The sequence below is a fragment of the Eublepharis macularius genome, chromosome 4 (assembly GCF_028583425.1).
Source record: "Eublepharis macularius isolate TG4126 chromosome 4, MPM_Emac_v1.0, whole genome shotgun sequence".
Lineage (NCBI taxonomy): Eukaryota > Metazoa > Chordata > Lepidosauria > Squamata > Eublepharidae > Eublepharis > Eublepharis macularius.
In genome coordinates, this window is record NC_072793.1 from 49,413,798 (window position 1) to 49,433,039 (window position 19,242).

Below are 19,242 nucleotides of genomic sequence, written 5' to 3' on the forward strand. Positions count from 1 at the left end.
ACTCCGACTGGCAATGAATCTCCAGGATCTGGTTTCAATTAGTTAAGTAAGTTATTTCAATAAAAAACTGGGTTTACATGTATTGAAACAAGTGCTTTCTTGGGGAGCCTTTTCTCAAGAATTTGATGAAAAACCAAAGGTTGTATCCTTTGGATGTTCTGCCAGGAGAAACATGTCCCTCCATCTTCCTTTTCTCCCACCAGTCCTGTGACTTGTAAAATGGTCTTGGTAGTGATTGGAAGACTCCCATAAACAAAAATAATGTGTGTGTGTGTTGGGGGGGCTTCTAATGAGGAGGTGAACTGAGTAAGATTACTTTTACATTAGCAGAATGTCTCTAGGATACAACTCTAGAACTCCTATGCTGTGCTTTCAGGAGCAACAGTCAACTAGTAGCACTCAGGTCCACACTTTCCATAATTTTCTCTGATCCTCCTCTCCCATTCCTATGTCTGGCTGATGTGCACAGTGTCATTTTCTGTCTATCTGATAGGTAGGGAACAGGTGGCAAGCTCTACATTATAGGACTGGAAAGCTGTTCTTAGGGCCAAACCACAGGAGACTTTGGGATGAGATGCAATTTGTCCTCCAGACAAGCATATAGGCCATTTTTTGTGGTTAGGAAAATGGCATGGGGGAGAAGGCTTAACCCCATCTCTGCCACCGTCTTTTGGTACCAGTCCAAATTATGGTCCCACTTTTTAAAATAAAGAATGCTGGAAACATCATGCATGGAGCTCTCAACATCTCATATAGTTTGGCCTTTGTACCGTTCTTGTCAAATATGTAACGTAGGCAGTGCTCTGAAAGCCCTAGAGTTTAACTGGCAATTTCTGAGTCATCTGATAGGCTTTATTGTCCCTATGAGCCAGTGTCCTTCAGGCATGATTTCAAAACATGATCTTGGTAGAATGAAGGAGGTTATTCTGAACAACCTTCCACAAGGTGCTGAGGTGACTAAGACATATTAAAATAGTTTCCCGGCCGCCCCCCTCCAGTTCCAGCTCCATATTTCATTGCATAGGGAAGGTTGCTCTTCAGAGCACAAAATGAGATTGCTCTGGAAAGAAGGAAACTGGCCTGATGAAGTGGAATGCTTTTAATCCACAATTAAGGCGTTAATCATCTAATCATGCCAATTAATCAACTGATGTTTGCAGTCATGATCAAGAAATACAGGGGAATGCTGTTTCCGTTTCAGATTAGCATATCGCTTTGGGCCACTAGGACAACTAGATAGGCAGAGACGTGTAAAGGCAGACAGAAGCTGAGAGTGTTCAGAGGAATTACTGTAGGCCAAAGGGGAAATAAAACTCCCACAATGCAATACTAAAAAGCAGGTTTCTTTTTTTACCTTTGAGATAGTTGTCAGCATAAAGCTTTCTACCCCCTTTATTGAATTCAGTGCATTTTCTTTCTTTTTTTAAAAAAAATCTCCTTTCCCAACAGTAAAGTTAAAGCAAGATTACCCTTTGTCTTGGATCTGTTGCTGTGGAGACCACCACAGTGTTGCAGAGGGTCAGGGCAAGAAAAAAATCAGTGATGGAAGAGGTCATCTTTGCAGACGTAAACGGTGTCAAAGATTCCAGCTGGCATGATGCATTTCTCACTTTCATCAACAGCCTGTTATCTGGGGTCACGTCCTTTTCCTGGGACACACATTAGTCAGTAAAACATGCCCTGCATGCTTAGGACAGTGTGAAAAAGAGCAATTCTTGCTAATGTTTGTAAAATGCTATGTGTATTGAATTGTACCATTGTATCAGCTAATGCATGCACTAAAATCCACAAATAAACTAATCCTACTGCAGACTGTGCATGTGTGTGTACACAAAGAGCACTTCAGTTATTTTACTTTAACCTTTTAACCAATACCTGGTAATTGGTTGGTTAGTTTACTAAAGCCTTCCAAGGCATCAGGTATTATTTTGCATGGTTTGGTAACCATTGTTCTTATTCTATTGTTGTTGTTTATTTATAGTCCGCCTTTCTCACTGAAATCCAAGGTGGATTATATACTGCAAGCGAATACAATATAATCAATAGCTAGTACATTCAATAACTAGAACATTCACAGCAAAGATCAGCAGCTGGGACATTCAATGAAAAATAGACTACAATGGGGTATGGTAGCTGCAAATTTGAAAAGTAGCATAAAGCTGAAACACATAGGTAAAACCTTTCTGAATTAAAGCATAAGTGATTAACATGGCATCTTTAGCAACATTAAACTACCTAGTAGGAGTGTATCTTCATCAGCAGATAGTACCCAGTAGTCTAGTGTACAGTCCTTGTCCCTTACCAAGGTATCTCTTTTGAGCTGTTTCTTATGGCACAGTATTATAATCTGAGTAGAGTAGAAACCATGACATCAGACACATTCCGGAGGGTAGCAGCCAGTGCCAGCTGCAGGGTGCCCTCAGGCAAGATGCCCTCCATGGGACCTCTTAATATGCGAAGAGTTCTTTTATTGCCTCCTATTTCAAGGAAAAAATCCTTGACATTTAATTTTAGGGAGTTGCTAGTATAAATACTCTCTATTAAAGCTCAGCATAGGGTATGCTACTGCTGATCAGATTTCTTGGCAACGGGATCAAGAGGCAGGTGTTTGAAGATGTTGTGCTAACTTTTAGCTAGAAAACATGGTGTTCTCTCTGCAGTGCCAATTTCTTCAGTTTTTGTTCTGCCTGAGGCTGTCACTTTTCGTGCTTGGCTCATAAACATGAGGAATCTTGGCATTTATTAAACAAAAATCAACAAAGTGTATTGACCTGGCATTTGAGGCACACCTGTTATCTTTTAGCCAGAACCAAGATTTTGTCTAGCATGTATGCAAATAATAATGAAAATCCGAATTCATATATACAGATTTTTTTAAAAAAAAAAACACCCGGTGACTTCTGTGCTGTTTTCATCAGTTCTACTTCCTTTAATCAGAGCTTAATTTGTTCTACTGCTTATCAGATATTAACCTAGGAACACATTTCAGTTCTAGGACTCAGTCTTAAAACATTTTCAGTTAATAGTGAAGAGTGTTTTGAATCATGGATTTATTTATTGTATATTTAGGCTTTTCTTCCTAATCAGGAGACAAAGCAGCTTATCACCTCATTCTTCCCTCCCCTGCTCTATCTTCACAATGAAGTAAGTTAGGGTGAGAGATTATGATGGGCTGTTGAGCTTCCACAGCAGAGCTGGAATTTGAACTTGGTTGTCTGAGGTCTTCGTCTTGTATTCTAACTACTACTTCCAGAGCACAGAGTACCTAGAGCTAGGGTTGCCAAGTACCCGCTTATGGAGGGGGCCTCCCAGCAATTCACTTGGATGACAGGCTGGTGCCTCAGGTACTGGCTGGAGAAACTGGGGATGGGGGGAAGGCCTGGCATATCAGTGTCATACCAGCAGGCTGGCACAGGAGTGGCAAGGGGTGTATTGCAATTTTTAAAAAGTTTCTATGGTAAAATTTCTGGGTGCACAGGCATTGATGCCAGTACATTGTTGGCCATGTCAGCATATCGTTGCCAACACTGTGATGTTGATAGCAAGCCCCTCCACAAGGTAAGTCTCCTGCCAGTTCCTGGGCAGGTGGGTGGGGGGACCTGGAACCCTACTAGAGCTCAAACACAATGTTGTAGCCACTACTGGAATCTTTGGGATAATCTATTGACTGTCAGATACAGATTACATGATAATTAGATGTTATTTTAATAATTTACCACAAATTATGCAATCGAGTTTCCCGTGATTGGGGAAATCGCAGGGGTCAGCGTGCCCGGATTGCAATGGATGGGCCTCACCCCGGGAAAACCACCTTTGTGATCACAGTGTCTCCCCTGAACAAACTAGGCACCCTGTATTTTGTGATACTGCAGTTACCCTTCACAGCATGGCATTCTTATTTGAAGAGACTTCAAAGCAGCTAAAAGTATTACTCACAATGGTGCTGCTGAATGCCACTTGAGACCGAGAGCTTCCACAGCGCCCGAGAGATCTATGTCTCACGTGCCCCTGAAAATGAGCCCGAGCACTCTGACACCTCCTCAAGGGTTTAGTGGTCATCTGTGTTAAAGTGGCTGTTTCTCCACCCTTGTTTGAAGGGAGACTGAAATGCTTTGTCCAGTCTTCACTATCTGAATCCAGCTCCTTGTAGGTCTCCAATCGCTTGGCTTTAAGAGATAAAACAAACGTTTGTGCCCTCTTCAGTCAAGACAGAACGATTTCCCAGACAATCTCTCTTAGCAATTTCATGTAGACATTTAATGAAAGGGGGTAACATCACTGATCACAGCAGACATATTGCAAGAGGGAAAACAAGTCTGTAGGGATCTGTGAAGGTAGGACGCCTGATAACTTCAAAGCTGTTGTCCTCTCATTTCAAATACCACACTATTGGCATGTAGAGGACAGAAGCTTTGCAAGTTTATAAGCACTATCTCAGGGGTCCTCACTTCTGCAGAGCCCTCTCCTCTGCATCTTACTGGGGCAGACACAAGAACCTAAGCCTCTCTCTGCCCATCACCACTAGAGATCTAGCAACTGAAGATGAGTCTAAACATAGCCATGCATCATCTCCATGCACATGACTAACAGTCCCCCACAGCCAATCCCAGTTCATGTGTGATGGTGGTAAGTGACAGACCAACCACTGTACTAGGGGAAAGGAGTGGTGCACATCTCAGGGCCAAACTACAAGTGACGAATGACACAGGTTGGACACTTGTCAGCTTCCTTCAAGTTTTGATGGGAAATGTAGGCAGCTTGGTGGAATGTTGGACAAGTGACAGTTGAAAAGTCCATTGGACAGCAGTCGGAGAGCCAGGCTGCAAGACCAGGATGCCTACATTTCCCATCAAAACTTGAGGGAAGTTGACAAGTGTCCAACCTGTGTCATTCGTCACTTGTAGCTTGGCCTCAGTGGTTGTCCCTTAAGGGTCAGTAGGGGAGATGGGTCACAGAGTATATTGGAGGCCCTGTGCTCCTGGAAGTCTACACTGCATAGTCCAGCCTCCCATCCTTCCTAATTGCTACAAGTATTCTTTCTTTGCACATTGCTCAAGGATGGCAGCCAGGTTGCCCTGTACAGGCTGCAATTGGTGCAGGTGCAGTTCTACACACTTTTCTGTACATCCAACTGATAAAGAAGTCTTTTTGAAAAGAGAAAGGTAAAATATTCTGGCTCCTATGGCACCTTCTGGATTATACATTAAATATCACATTCAGTCCAAGATGAATTACCATTTTCCTGATGTGAAAATTCCTTCCCATCAATTGTACAGCGTCGAAACACCATCTTGTTTTCTGTTAGGGTCCCTGTTTTGTCTGAGAATAGGTACTGGATTTGTCCCAGATCTTCAGTGATATTTAGTGCTCGGCACTGTACGGACAGGTCTTGCTCCTCATAATACAGGTCGATATCATTGTGAATTAGGAAAACTTGACCCAACTTGACTAGTTCAATAGACACATAGAGGGAGATGGGGATTAAAATCTGAAAAAGAACATTTCCGAGAATGTTATGAATTTATTGGCTGGGCTTCTTTACAACTTATTCCCACTAGCTAGGTTTCATACTGACTGCTGTAACAAGATTTCCTGGAAAAGAAAGGAAAAGAAACGATTTCTCCCTATTAAAAACCAAGTAGCTAAAAGTTAACAGCAAAATGCTGGTACATCTTGTCATTCACAGTGAATACATTGATTATACTGCTGTAGCTTTTGGGTCTACAGACTTTAGCTAAAGAGAACCAAAGAGGCTATCAATGGCCACTAGTCATGATGGATATCTACTCTCTCCAGTACTAGAGGCAGTATACCTCTTTATATCAGTTGCTGGGGAGCATGGGCAAGAAGATGAAGTTATAGGCATCCTGCTCATGGGCTTCCTAGAGGCAGCCTGGTTGGCTGCTGTGTGAACAGAATGCAGGACTAGATGGGCCTTTGGTCTGATCCAGCGGGATTCTTCTTATGTTCAAAGAGAAAAGTTGTTTTGGAATTGGCATGATTTGCTACTGAGAATCAAAGAACTTTCCTCTCATATACTGGGTATAAGATACTACTAGAAAATTCTTATTAAAAGGTGAGGATACAGATGTGCAGATGTCAGCTGCAGCCAGAAAAGCTTTCTGTACAAAAGTGTATACTAGTAACTAATATTCTTGCTAGTACACACATGGTAACAATATATGAGTATATTAGGCTATAGATGCCTAGAGCCTCCCAGAAGTTCTTTCTGAGAGGTTTGATTCATCCTACAAGGGTCTGGGACGATAGGCTTGCATAGCTTGCAACTGTTATCAAAAACAAAGAATGTATTTTTCCTTCCACTTCATTCTCTCCTTCAATTATTCTGGATGGACACAATTGCATTTCTCATGTAAAGAACAGCCTCCCTCTGGAATTCTACAAACAGCTCAGAAGACTATTTTTCACTCATATTAATGAAATTTGGTTTGCTTATATGCTGGCATCCACCACAATAAAATAGGGAAATTAATGTCTTTTTCTTATCTTAGACATTGGTTTCAAATAGCTGTAACTGGGTATCTCTCAGTTCTCATTTATCTTCTTTCCCCACACCAATATTACTTATATGAAAAAGACAAATAATTTTTGTTGAACTTTGTTGAGAAACTATTACAACAGAAACATCAGAAAGAGGGCAGGGTTTCTTTGCTTTTAATGGCTGTGTTAGAGTTGCCAACTCCAGGTTGGGAAATTCCTGGATATTTGGGGATGGAACTTGGAGAAGGTGGGATTTGGGAAGGGAACAGTGTATAATGCTGTAGGGGTCCACTCTCCGAAGGAGCCGTTTTTTCCAGAGGAAGTGATCTCTATCATCTGGAGATCAGCTGTAATTCTGGGAGAGCTCCCAGAGTTGGCACCCTAAGCTGTGTAGAAGAACTCATCTAGGTAGCCATGGTTCATTATAAAGATGTGAGAAAAGCTACATCTGTTTCACACAACAAATATTCAGAAGCCCATTGCATCCAGTCACCTCTAGATACACTATGTAGAATTTTCAGGCTAGAGATCAGGAATGCTCCTATATACTCATATAAGTAAGCTCTCCTCGTGGGCCTAAGAAGCTTCCATATGGGCACACATGGATTGCCAGATTTGACCTCTAGTTGCAGCTCCTGTTATCACATCAAATGTCACTTTGGAGGGTCCATTAAGCCATCAAGGACATCTTTACAAGGAGCTGGAAAAGCTCTGCTGGGAAAATTCTGGTATGTGCCCATAACTCCTTTGGATACTGGCCTCCAAATGCAGCCTGGACATACACTGGATAACTGTAACCAATATTCGGTAAGTTCTTTTTAAAAAAAACACTTCTAGGATAAACTGGTTTAGATTTCTGTTAATGTACAATCACAACAAATGTTTCACTTTAATATAAACAGGGGTCACGTGGCATATTAAAAACTTTTTATTTCAGTGTAAGCTTTTGTGCCCACTTTTAAAAAGATATTTTAGATAATACTGAATGTGGTCCTTACTTGTGGTAAGAGGATGAGAAAAAAATCCAACCAGTGAAGAATAAATAAGTAAAATGCAAGAAGTATGGGGTAAAAAAAATTAGCGCAGAGTAAACGGTAGTTTAGATTTAATTGGGGGAGGGATACCATTCACTACCTGTGATTTTAACAAGACTGTAAATGGAAAAAAAGACTCTGATCATTCAAGATTATTAAGCGCACTTTACATAACTAGCCACAATGTCATACTATGCAGAGTTACTCTAAGCTTAAGTCTAACGATTTCTATGGCATTAGACTGCAGTAACTCTACATAGGATTGCACTGTCAGCCTCACAACAACTCAGTAAGGTATGCCAGTATTTCTCTCCTCATATTGCAAAAGGGAGCAAATAATTGATGCTGAGAGAGAGTGGCTTGCCTAAGGCTGCCTTGTAAGGTGATGACCAAGGTGAGGTTTAGCTTCCTGGCTCACAGCTCACATTCTTAGCCACCAAATAACTCCTCTGTTCAATCTACAGCCTGTTCATTGAAAAACAAGTTACCTTAACATTTCAATGGGATTGACTCCCAAGTCAGCCATAAATCCTTTCCCTCATCAACAGCACACATTTTCCCACCTGTAAAAGGATGATCATTGTCAGGAACATGTAGAAACCTGCCAGAGCAGGAGAAAGATAGTTGCCATGTACGTCTGGGATGATATACAAGGGGTGCTCCAAGAAATGCCCATTCCAAATACCGTGGCCTACAAAAAAGAACCAACCAAACAAGCTACATCAGAATAATGGCACTCAGTAGTCAGGTGAGGAAGACAACTTAGAATAGCCTAGGATTTCCCCTCCGCCCCCTATAAGACTAACAAAATTTGTGGTAGGGTATGAGCTTTTGTGAGCTACAGCTCACTTCTTCAGCTGTGGCTCATGAAAGCTCATACCCTACCACAAATTTTGTTAGTCTTATAGGTGCTACTGGACACTTGCTCTTTTCTACTGCTACAGACAGACTAACATGGCTACCCAGCTTGGTTTTTTTTCCTGTTTGCAAAGAACTGATACTGGTCTTAGAGTTCAAATCCAAACAGTGACAGTAAGGTAATATATTTTAGTAGGATCAGACTAGATATCATTATTTAGGAAGTACACAAGCTTTTGAATTCCTCAGAACTCTTTATCAGGCTGGATGTTAAATATAAATTATCCCCCTTGTGGCTTCTGGATTTTTTTTACATGTTCAATGTAGCTACCTACACATTTTAGCGTAGAGAGTAGCTTTTCCTCTAGATTCCCTCATGCTTCATGCTTTTCTAATTACAACAGAACAGTTGCACAAGTGGCTCTACAAACTATCATCCAATATGTGCTGGTTTTGAAAAGATCCAATACATCAAAGTAATTAGCTATATTTTCTATGAAGGTAATCAAGTCTGTCTATTATTTGCTGATAAATATATAGCATGCTTTTTTACTAAAGTCCGCACAGTTCATTTAAGATCACAAGTTAAATGAAGTACAGCCGTTAAAATGGCTGAGATTTGACAAAGTAAAACAATATCAACATACAATAGGGGACAGTATTTATTCATCATATCCCTCCTATGCTTCCTCCAATGAGCAAAGTCACCCACAGAGCTGAGGGGGGATTCCACTGTTGGTTTTCCTGATCTTACTACTACATTACCCTGTCTCTCTCAGGTGTATAAAACAACATCTCCCTTTCAGCCCAAAGAGAAGAGAAAGTGTTCAAGGCCCCCTAGATTTCTCATAGGAGGGTGTATGACAGAGAGCTCAGAATGTTTGCAAGTTGCAAAGGTACCTGAAGATCTGTTTGAGAAGTAACTAACTTTCATGTCCATGTCAGGTCTGATCCTCTGAAAAACATCTCTTGAGAATGCAGTCCCATCTTCCCCTCCCGAACAAAACTGAGTTAGTTGAAATTCCATTTCAAACTCCCAAACTAATTTTTGATCAGAAGTACCAACATTCAAAAATAATGAAACAGGAACTGCTATTCATCTGAAGAGGATCCTTCACTTCTGAGTCTTTGACACTCTGCTAGTCTGTTAACTTACTGGCTTGCTGCTGTGGCATGTCACAGTTCTCCAAGGCTAACTACTGGAAATAAAGACACTTGATATAAATCCTTTCAGCCTGGTGTTTTGCAATTCACTTCTTTGGTACAACTTTGAAATCAAGGTACAATTATGGGTACTACTGTTACATTCTCTGCCAAATATTTATTTGTGAAAGCTCAGTGGACCTATTTTCATTAGAGTTTGACATCCTTGCAAATCATGGCAGGATGGGATTCACTGCAGACACTAGAAAGCAAGCCTTTTCCTTGCTGTTTATTGAAAGTGATTGGTTTTGGCAGCAGCAATCTAGGGAGTCTCTCAAACATGAATTCATCTGTGAGGTTTGTTTCTTGATACAAATTTCTGTCCATGTTGAATGGTTTCCAAAATATATTCCAGGGAATCCCGAGGCTCCTCAGGTAATCAGTTTCTCAATGCAAGGATCAATAATGGTAGGAAAGCTTCCCTGGGAGACATATTGCCCAACTCTGCAGCTCTTCCTCTGCAGTGTGCAGCCACACATTGAAGTGCATGTTGGCTGTGTTCTAGGGTGAACTCTTGCTGCCTGTCAATAATGGCGACACGCCATTCCCGGTGCCCTGTGTGAAGTGAACGTGTGCCTTTGAACATGCCTAGAATTCTCTGCAAAGCACATTGATTTTCCAGCAGGCATTCAGGAGTACTTCAGCAGACAAGACTACGTGGAAAAAGCTCCCTAGCAACAGAACATCTTCCGAAGTCAATCCTATATTACAAGGTCTGCAGGCTATTCAGTGGGTGATATGCAGATGAAATATATGTGATTAGGATCCAAACAGCTACTTTAAGCATGGCTAAAGTCTTTGACATGCCCAGTGTTTTTTCCCCCTCTTTCAGATGTACACAGTCATGCCACGTCACAATCTGCTTTTGAAGCTACCTTTATTTCAAAGTGAAATTACGCTAAGGGATACAGAACTGGTTTTGCATTCTTTAGTTTGTGTGTGTGTGTGTGTGTGTGTGTGTGTGTATGAAACTTGAACCAGGAACTTGGGGTGGCTTTACAGTGCAATCCTAAACAGAGTCACGCCATTGTAAGCCCATTAACTTCAATGAACTTAGAAGGGTGTAACTTTGTTTAGGATTGCACTGTTAATCTTGTTTTTCTCCTTCTCCTAAACTCCAGGTTTCTTCCCCTGCTTCACGCTGCATAGCATATTGCCATTGAAAATGAGAGGACGTTTAAAAATACTTTGTAATGGCACCTCATTCTGCTGTTCAAAAATTTCACAATTTGGATCCTGGATAGAAAGCCAATTAAAGAATAGATACCAATTAAAATGCATCACTACAACAAATGCTTTTCATACTTTGAATCAAGGTTTCACTATTATTCCATACCTACTGCTCCAATAAGACACATGATGAACAGCAGTCCCACACAAAAGAATATGTCAACATTCATTTGTCGCTCTATCTTGCTGCGTTTATAGCGAGGACCACTATTATTTAACATGGCTTTGGTTTCATGGCCTTTAAGAAAAAAAAAGGAAAGTGACAAGCATATGGATTTAATTTTGTAAGAATTGCTAAAAGCTACACTTAAGAAACATTCATGGATACATAAAGATTGGCTCCCAATATTCATGATGTCAGATTCACTTTCAGGAAAGTTCTTTAAAAGAATCAACATGTACAAAAGCTTGATTTGTAATATGGGGATTATGTCACAAGTTCACAATTTTAAAAGTAAAGTATATCTCCCAGATAGATCTGAAAAGTTTGTATTGAAGGAGATTGCACAAGGCAGTCAGATGCATCTGGTGGGGAGAGCTGTGATTCTCGAAGGCTTGTGCTGCAGTGGAATTGGTTGGTCTTGGAGGTGCTACTGGACTCTTTTTGATTTTGCTACTACAGACTAACACTTCTAACTCCTCTGAACCTTTACAGAAGCAAACTGATCTCCATATCAGAAGGAGCTGTTTGCATCTAACCCGCCCTCCCCTCTCCACCTCTATATCTGACCAGTTTCTTTTGGCCCTCCATGCATCTGACGAAGAGAACTGTGATTCTCGAAAGCTTATGCTACAATAAAATTGGTTAGTCTTAAAGGTGCTACTGGACTCTTTTTGATTTTGCCACTACAGACTAACACGGCTAACTCCTCTGGATCAAAGGCAAGATAGCATCTAATAACAGGAAGTCTTACTGGAATGAAGAAAATAAAAAGGAGCACAAACTTTTAGAAATCTATATGAAAATTTACAATCAAACAACTCAAGAAGAAGTTATATTGGTGAAGTTACTCAAATGATAAAAATGTAAACACATTAGAAGACAGAAACTAAGCAGACAGGAATAAACCTTTAGATGACAATTTGAAAAAGGAAGTATAAATGAATAACAACAACAACAACATTCGATTTATATATCGCCCTTCAGGACAACATCCACTGACAGCAGTTTACAAAGTGTGTTATTATTATCCTCACAACAATCACGAAGTGGGTGGAGCTGAAAGAACTCTGAGAAGCTATGACTGGCCTAAAGTTACCCAACTGGCTTCAAGTGGAGGAGTGGGGAATCAAACCTGGTTCTCCAGATTAGTGTCGTGCTGCTCTTTAACCACTACACCAAACAGACAATGAAGACACAGACATTGCAGAGTAGCTGAATCAAGTCTTTGCATCAGTCCTTACTGCAGGGAATATTGGAGAGATAAACTTACCCTGAATTATTTTGGCAGAGAGGCTATACTTCTGAAGAACTATGTCAACAAGGAAATAATTGACTGATTAAATTTGACGTGTCATTGGCACTGGATGGCATGCCACTAAGAGTTTTTCTAATATGTTACCTTGGTGTCCTTATTAGAGCTTTTGACACTGGCCAAAAGAATCTCAATTTTTTTCAAAAAAGATTTTACTTTGGGAGAACTGTGGCCAAGCACGAGAGCAGCTGTTTTGTGTACAGAAGGTCCTAGGTAAGGCTCAATCCCTGCCATTGCCAGTTAAAAGTATTGTGTAGTAGGGAATGTGAAAGACCTTGACCTGAGATGCAGATAGTTGTGACAAGTTGGAATAGACAGTTCTGAGCTCGACAGGTCAATGTTCAGATTCAGTATGAATCAGCTCCATGTGATCCAGAGAGAGTCCATGAAATGATAGACCTCTTAGCTTAGCAGGCAAACTGATGGAAGGCATTATGAAGGTGCATACAGATGCAAATAAAATTAATAGTGAGGCTACTCTGAAAGCAAACTCTACTAGTTTAGACATGCGTTCTGTTCTCCTGCATCAACCTCAAAGAAAATTGGTCCTGTGAGTTTACAGCCGAACCCAGCGATGCAATGTTGATTGATGTCAGTAACTTCCCTTCCTCTTCCTCTCTAAAGTAATTTTTGAACAATAAAAAAGATCCTGCTTTTTTAGAGGGGTGTAAGAATTGAACTGAATAAATATACACGAGGTGGTTTGTTAAAAATAAGGCAGATAACCTGATTAAAAGTGTGGGAGGGAGACACAGAACAGTGTTTTATCTACCACCTGGTACAGGTGGTTCGTTAAAAATGAAACAAACAGGACACTTACATGAAAGTCAGAGTTGCTTCCTGAGACTGCACTGCTGTGTCAGTTCACATACCACTTCCATGATTGCATTATTCAATGTAATACACTGTAGATCAAAGTGTTTGGGGGCATGGTGACTTTATAAAGTCTGCTATATAGCCTTTTTGTTGGGATTTTTACAAGTGTCATTCTCTTCAGTCTTGAAAGAGTTAATTTGTTTGTGTTTAGTTAGAGACAACTAGTTTGCATGAGACCAGTTAGATGTTGAGTTGTTCTTCTTGCCAGGGTAAAAGGGGAGTTGCACGCTGGATGAACAGATCTAGGATTGATTATTGGCTGACCAGTTTTATTGGGGGGGGGGCAATTGACATTCTTTCCTCTGCCGAGGATGCCATTGCTGTCCAGTTAGACCGTTACTTTTAGATCATTAGGATGCAAGGACGTAGAAGCTAAGTTAGCTGTTCTTTATTTTATTTCCAATGTAACCTATTTTCCCTATATGTAGTAAACATTTATTCTAGAAGCTGAACACACATGTGACTGTGATTATTTATCTGCTGTGCAAATAATTTCTACTCTGCAACCATACTTATCCAACACTTTTTTTCTTTATTGCAGGAGATTTCTGAGAAAGTCCTGTCATTCTGAACCACTCTTACACTATGCTTCTCACTCCTGTAAAGTCAGTTATTTTGTTTTAACATCTGAAAATAGTGGAAACACACACCTTCTTGTGCAATGAACATCGACTTGGAAAGACCAAAGTACTTAAATGTGTTGGCATCTAATTAGATGGCTGGCTGATTCTTAAGTACACTTTACTATTTCACAGCAAGCAAATTGACTTAATGAGAAGCTACCAGTGCACTTTCGATGCGAACATAAAGAAAGCCACCATGTCAGATCCAGCAGTGAGTAATTTTAACGTTATTTAGCTTTTCCCAAAGTGAATCTGAAGTACCAACAAAACAGCGGGACAAAAAGAAAATGCGCACAAAACTGGAATCAAATTGCTACAGTTTCAGTGGACAAGCATTTGAAGTTCCAGCCATGAAACATGAAAAGGAAAGCAGACTTTATTCTGTGCCCCTCGCTGTGTACTTTGAGCTCTTTGCTTTTCCCTTGCTACAAGCATGGCAACTGTGGTGCTGCATGAACACAGATCAAATGTCAGTCCCAGCAACCAAGATCTAAGATGCAAGTAGACAGTTTTGTAAAGAGATTCATTAATTTAATTTATTACATTTGTATTCCGCCCTCCCTGCTTTCACAGGCTCAGGGTGGATAACAGAAATACAAACATCGCATACCATTTAAAACATTTAAAAACACTACATCTAATCAATTAACTTACAACTATGCAAAAATAAAAATATCATATATTTACATATAAATAATTAAAAGCAACACATAATATAAATTTGATCCCATTTATAGAAAGAATTAATTCTTATTAAGAAAGAATATTCGTGATGCATTCCTCCAGGTCCTCCCCAGTGTTCCTAAAAGTATAATCCTGAAGCCAAGAGTTGTCACTTAAACAATCATAGCACAGAGGATGGCGAAGGCTCTCTTTTCTGAGTTTTAGGGGGGTCTTGATCATGACTGCAACATTCTATCTCGTGGAAATATAATTTGCAACTTGGTGACATGCTGACATCTCCACCCACCCTAAAAGCTTATTCAGCACAAGTCCCATTGACCTCAGAAAGATTCATTTCCCAGCAAAGGGGCTTAGGATAGTAGCCATGTGCTCAGAAACTCAACAGAATGCTCAGGAACATGCAATAAGTCATCCAGCTTTGAAGCTCCATCTATACGACATATACTCGATACAAGTAGCTTCATCTGCCATCCACACAGGACAGCCACCTAGAACACACCAGGTTCTCCTTCCTTAGGCATGTTTCTTGTTGCCCTTGGCTGCACTCCCCCATTGCTGGATATTGCCTTATTGCTGTGCAACAGTAATGAATCTCATGTGAGTTGTGACAAGCCAAGTCAGCTGTGAATGACTGCAGTAGCTGAATGATTGCGTAATATTTATTTTTATTCATTTTATTTTATCGTATTTATATTCCGCCCTCCCCGCAAGCAGGCTCAGGGCGGATAACAACATTAAAACATTTAAAACATTTCATTAAACATGAAACATAAAACATTATGTTTTATCCACAATGGTGTGTAGATGCAGGCCTTTGTTAATTTCCTCTTTGCCTCCCTGAAGGCTCTGTCAATTATTAACAAACCCTCTGAGGAGTGATCTTTGATGGCTCTACAGAGAGGTGAAATTAACAAACCCTCTGAAGAATGATCTAGCCGGCTCTGTAGAGAGAGCTGAAATTCAAACTACACTTCCTGGCTAACATTGCATCTCCCTTCACTTGAGCATCCTCATGTAATTCATCTCGTGTGGTTTAGCTCTGAGTGCTGCTGGGATATCCAATTGACCTAACATATGGATGGGCATGCCAGATTTGGGCTTGCGCTTTATCAAACAGGTTCATAACCATAATTTAATGCTTCACTCATACGCTGCAGCTTTAGTTTGAAAGTTCAAAAACTTTCCATCAGTAATCACATAAGAAAGGAAAACTAATATTACCTGCATAGATAACAATTCCTACTGCAACTTCTGTGTTCCTCACAATGCACCCACGAAGAAGGAGACTGTCTTTGTTAAAACCAATGCGTGTGAGATCAGGCTGCTCCCTATAAGGAAGAACGGAATTTTCCTTTCATTTCTTGTTCTCTTGACATATGCATATCATGCCTCTAAGGGCTTATCCACAGCCATGATAAGACCAATTTATATGAGATCAAACTGCTCCCTACAAGGGGGATTTTCTTATTTTGTGTTCTTTTCAAAGCATGCATCATGTTTCCAAGGCCATATCCATACCCCCTGCTTGGGTGGAATGTGCTTGGGTTTCTAAACATGCAGCAGTTTTGTGCCAGTGAGAAAGCACAGCACATTCCATTCTTACAAGAAATAGATCTCTAGGTCACTGTGGCCTTGGCAAGATCATGGTGTTCTTGTTTAATGCTCAGAAGATGTTTTTTCTCCGATCACTTACCTTTTTTCAATAACTTTCAAATAGTATCTATAACCCAGCTATCACACTGGATTTGCAAAGATCCCAGGTTGTGAGAGTATTCACTATAGAGGTCTCTTATTATGTGTTTGAATCGTACAGGCAAAAGGGAAAAATGAACCCAATCCAGCATGGCAAATGTTAAACTAGGGCTTGGGAGACACGGGTTCTAATTTCTAATCGGCCATGACACTCGCTGGGAGACCTTGGGCTGCTCACTTTCTCTCACCCTAACCTACCTTAGACTGTTTTTGTGAGTATAAAACAGGGGACAGGCAAAGTATAGATGTAATCCTGAGCTTCTCAGAAGAAGGGTGAGATCAAAATGTAACAGATATTTTCACTGCAGCACATGGGAAGAAGGACATAGCTACTCATTTAAAAGAGAAGTCAATGTTTTCTCAATGTGTCCTATAGCACTCACAAATGTTGGCTTTCTCCAGAGATCTAAATAGGTTTTTTGAATGATCAGCATGACCACAGAAGTCAGTTGTTCCAGTCCTTATGCTAAATGTTGCTAGTGCAAGTGTACTCACAGGACCAATAAAACCAAATGATAATTTCTTATGCTAGTTTATAAGAAATATTCTTTCATGGAGATGCACTATCACTCAAAGGCACCTAAATATGAACAGCAAATATATTTATTATATACACAACTGACCTTATTCAAAAAGCCAAAAAGCATTTATTTATTATAGTGTTGGCAAGAATTATCTTTCCTTGTTTTAGAGAATATATGGCTATGGCATACCAGAAGTTACATAATAATTTGGCACTGAATTTATAATTAAATTGGATTAAGATGCTGATTGAGAGAAGTATAAATAAAGGATAAGATTACTCACATATAGCCTTTAAATTTATTGAGATCATTGTTCGGTTTTTCACAAACAATGATGTTTTGGAAAAATTCTGGATCAAATTCAGCATTCTGCAAAACAAAATAAATTAAAACACCCATAATGAGTTCCTGTTATGCAAACACCCGATAAAGTGGAAAAACGTGTACAAGTGAGTCTGTATACTTCTGATCAGGCAATTGGTTGAAAGTGAAATTGCAAAACCATTTATTTATTTATTTATAGTTCACCTTTCTCACTGAGACTCAAGGCGGATTATACAGTGTGAGATTAGTACAGTCAGTTTCAAGGACATTTCCATAAACAATGCCATAGGGTAAATAAACACAATTTTACAAAGACATAGCTTTAGTAAGAATCCAACACAGAGTTGAAGAAATGTTGAAACAGAACATAAGCAATTCTAGGGCTGACATTAGAACACATGAAGCACAAGTAGCTCATAGGAGCACATATTTAAGTCAACAGGTAGTATGTAAGGCAACATAGTGGTGAAGTCTATGACAATGGATCTGCACTGAGGCTGCATTGACTAACTGTGGAATCCTAAACAGAGTTACTCCAGTCCAAGCCCATTGAAATTCTGCTTTGGAGTACAAATCTGTTATACTGGCATTTTGGAGTAGGCTCAGGAATCATTGTAAAATACAGCAATGCAAATGAGTTATAAAGCAGTCACCTCCTTGATTTCAATGGACTTTGAAGAGGGTTAGGACTGCGCTGTTAAACCACTAGATTAATCATAGGCGCCATTACCTGCAGCACTGAGAGATGATATGAAAGCAGAACAGTCTCTGACTGCAGACTGTAGCAATTAGACGACAGACTAAAAGAGCTTTTCTTACTTGCATCGAATGCAGTTGCTAAGATTCAACAATGAGGGGTCTCTGCAAGTGGGAAAAATGTGTCTGCTCATAGTAAGACAGTGGGGATGACCAAGCACACAGTTTATTTTAACATTACCTCAATAACTTCTGTGCTATATTATATACTAGAAAGATAGGATTGATGGAGAGGTCCAAAGCAATGTAGTAGCTTTAGCACATTTCAGGAGAACAAAGTGTTTCTTCTCATCCTGATGTTGCAGAGTTAACCTATTTTATCTTTATCTGACACTTGTCAGCAATATATTTGAGAAATCACTCAGGAGCGTGACAAATGCAAGTGTTCTGAAGTTAAACTGTCTTGTAAACTCAAGATTTATCCCCTAAAGATGGCTCAGAAGGAATAATTCAATGTACTGTTTCTGAAACGGCAACAATGATTAGTTAAAAAAAGAGCACAAGCATTTAAATTTCTATCACAACTGCCAATCAAACCAAAATTCATAGTCAGCCCAACATTTGTTGTTAACCTTTCAAATTTAAATGTGTCCTAATTTTACACCCAATTATAATGCAGATGCTCTTTCAGATGTACTGGTTGGATCCAAATATGTCCCTGTGCGACAAGAAGGCACTTCTGCTGGTGCCAATGCACGCCTCCCCCTTGATTTTGTAGCTCTCTCTCTGCCTTTGTAACTCCTTTTGCCACATCCTACACTATTCCACTTTAATAAACTCCAGAAAGTGTCGTAAACCTAGGAGTAGCTTGGAGAGGGGGCTGCAGTAGGAGCAGTGAGATGCAAAAGCCAGGAGAAAAGTTTGCTTGGGGTTGTTTTCATCCAAGCCACTGTATTTATTTTGTGTTGTGGTATTTGTAAAACTATTGTTCAAGCATTGAAGTTCAATGTGTTGCAAAATATAACAGAATATCCATGTGGATACCATAGTTATGTCACTTAAAAAGAGAACTGCAAAGAAAATAGCAGGAACTTGAAGATATATGACAGTATTTCACTTATCTTCCAACTTGCCTGCAAGAAAGCTGCCTGCAAATAGCCTGCGAAAGCTCCCCACATGACTTCCCCTCCTGACCTTATCCTGCAGATGACGCCAGATTATTCAGTATGGTGATAGTGAAGAGCTCCAAGAGGATATCTCTGAATTGGATTAGTGGTCAACAGCGTGGTAAATGAAATTCAGTGTAAGAAAGTGAAAGATGGGGCACATTGGAACAATATGCTGATGGGGCTGGAACTGCCTGAGACTGAAAAGGAAAGAGATCATGGATAGCTTTATAGTGAATAGCTCAGTAGAAATGTCAGCAGTAGTGAAAAATGCCCATGCTGGGAGTTCTTTGGAA

The 19,242-nt window shown here is 40.0% G+C and overlaps 1 protein-coding gene and 1 pseudogene across 1 annotated transcript in view; both read right to left on the reverse strand.

The window, feature by feature from the left end:
• The window catches only part of ATP10B (ATPase phospholipid transporting 10B (putative)), a 76,521-nt gene that overhangs the window by 26,883 nt on the left and 30,396 nt on the right, over positions 1-19,242 (reverse strand). The window contains exons 4-10 of the mRNA XM_054978829.1: positions 17,044-17,129; positions 15,706-15,812; positions 10,933-11,064; positions 8,099-8,226; positions 5,236-5,488; positions 3,937-4,166; positions 1,470-1,649 (exon numbers count right to left, since the gene is read on the reverse strand). Coding sequence (XP_054834804.1) covers positions 1,470-1,649; positions 3,937-4,166; positions 5,236-5,488; positions 8,099-8,226; positions 10,933-11,064; positions 15,706-15,812; positions 17,044-17,129 — 1,116 coding nt within the window. The remainder of the gene's footprint in view (positions 1-1,469; positions 1,650-3,936; positions 4,167-5,235; positions 5,489-8,098; positions 8,227-10,932; positions 11,065-15,705; positions 15,813-17,043; positions 17,130-19,242) is intronic.
• LOC129329451 (U1 spliceosomal RNA) lies at positions 3,699-3,850 on the reverse strand (annotated as a pseudogene).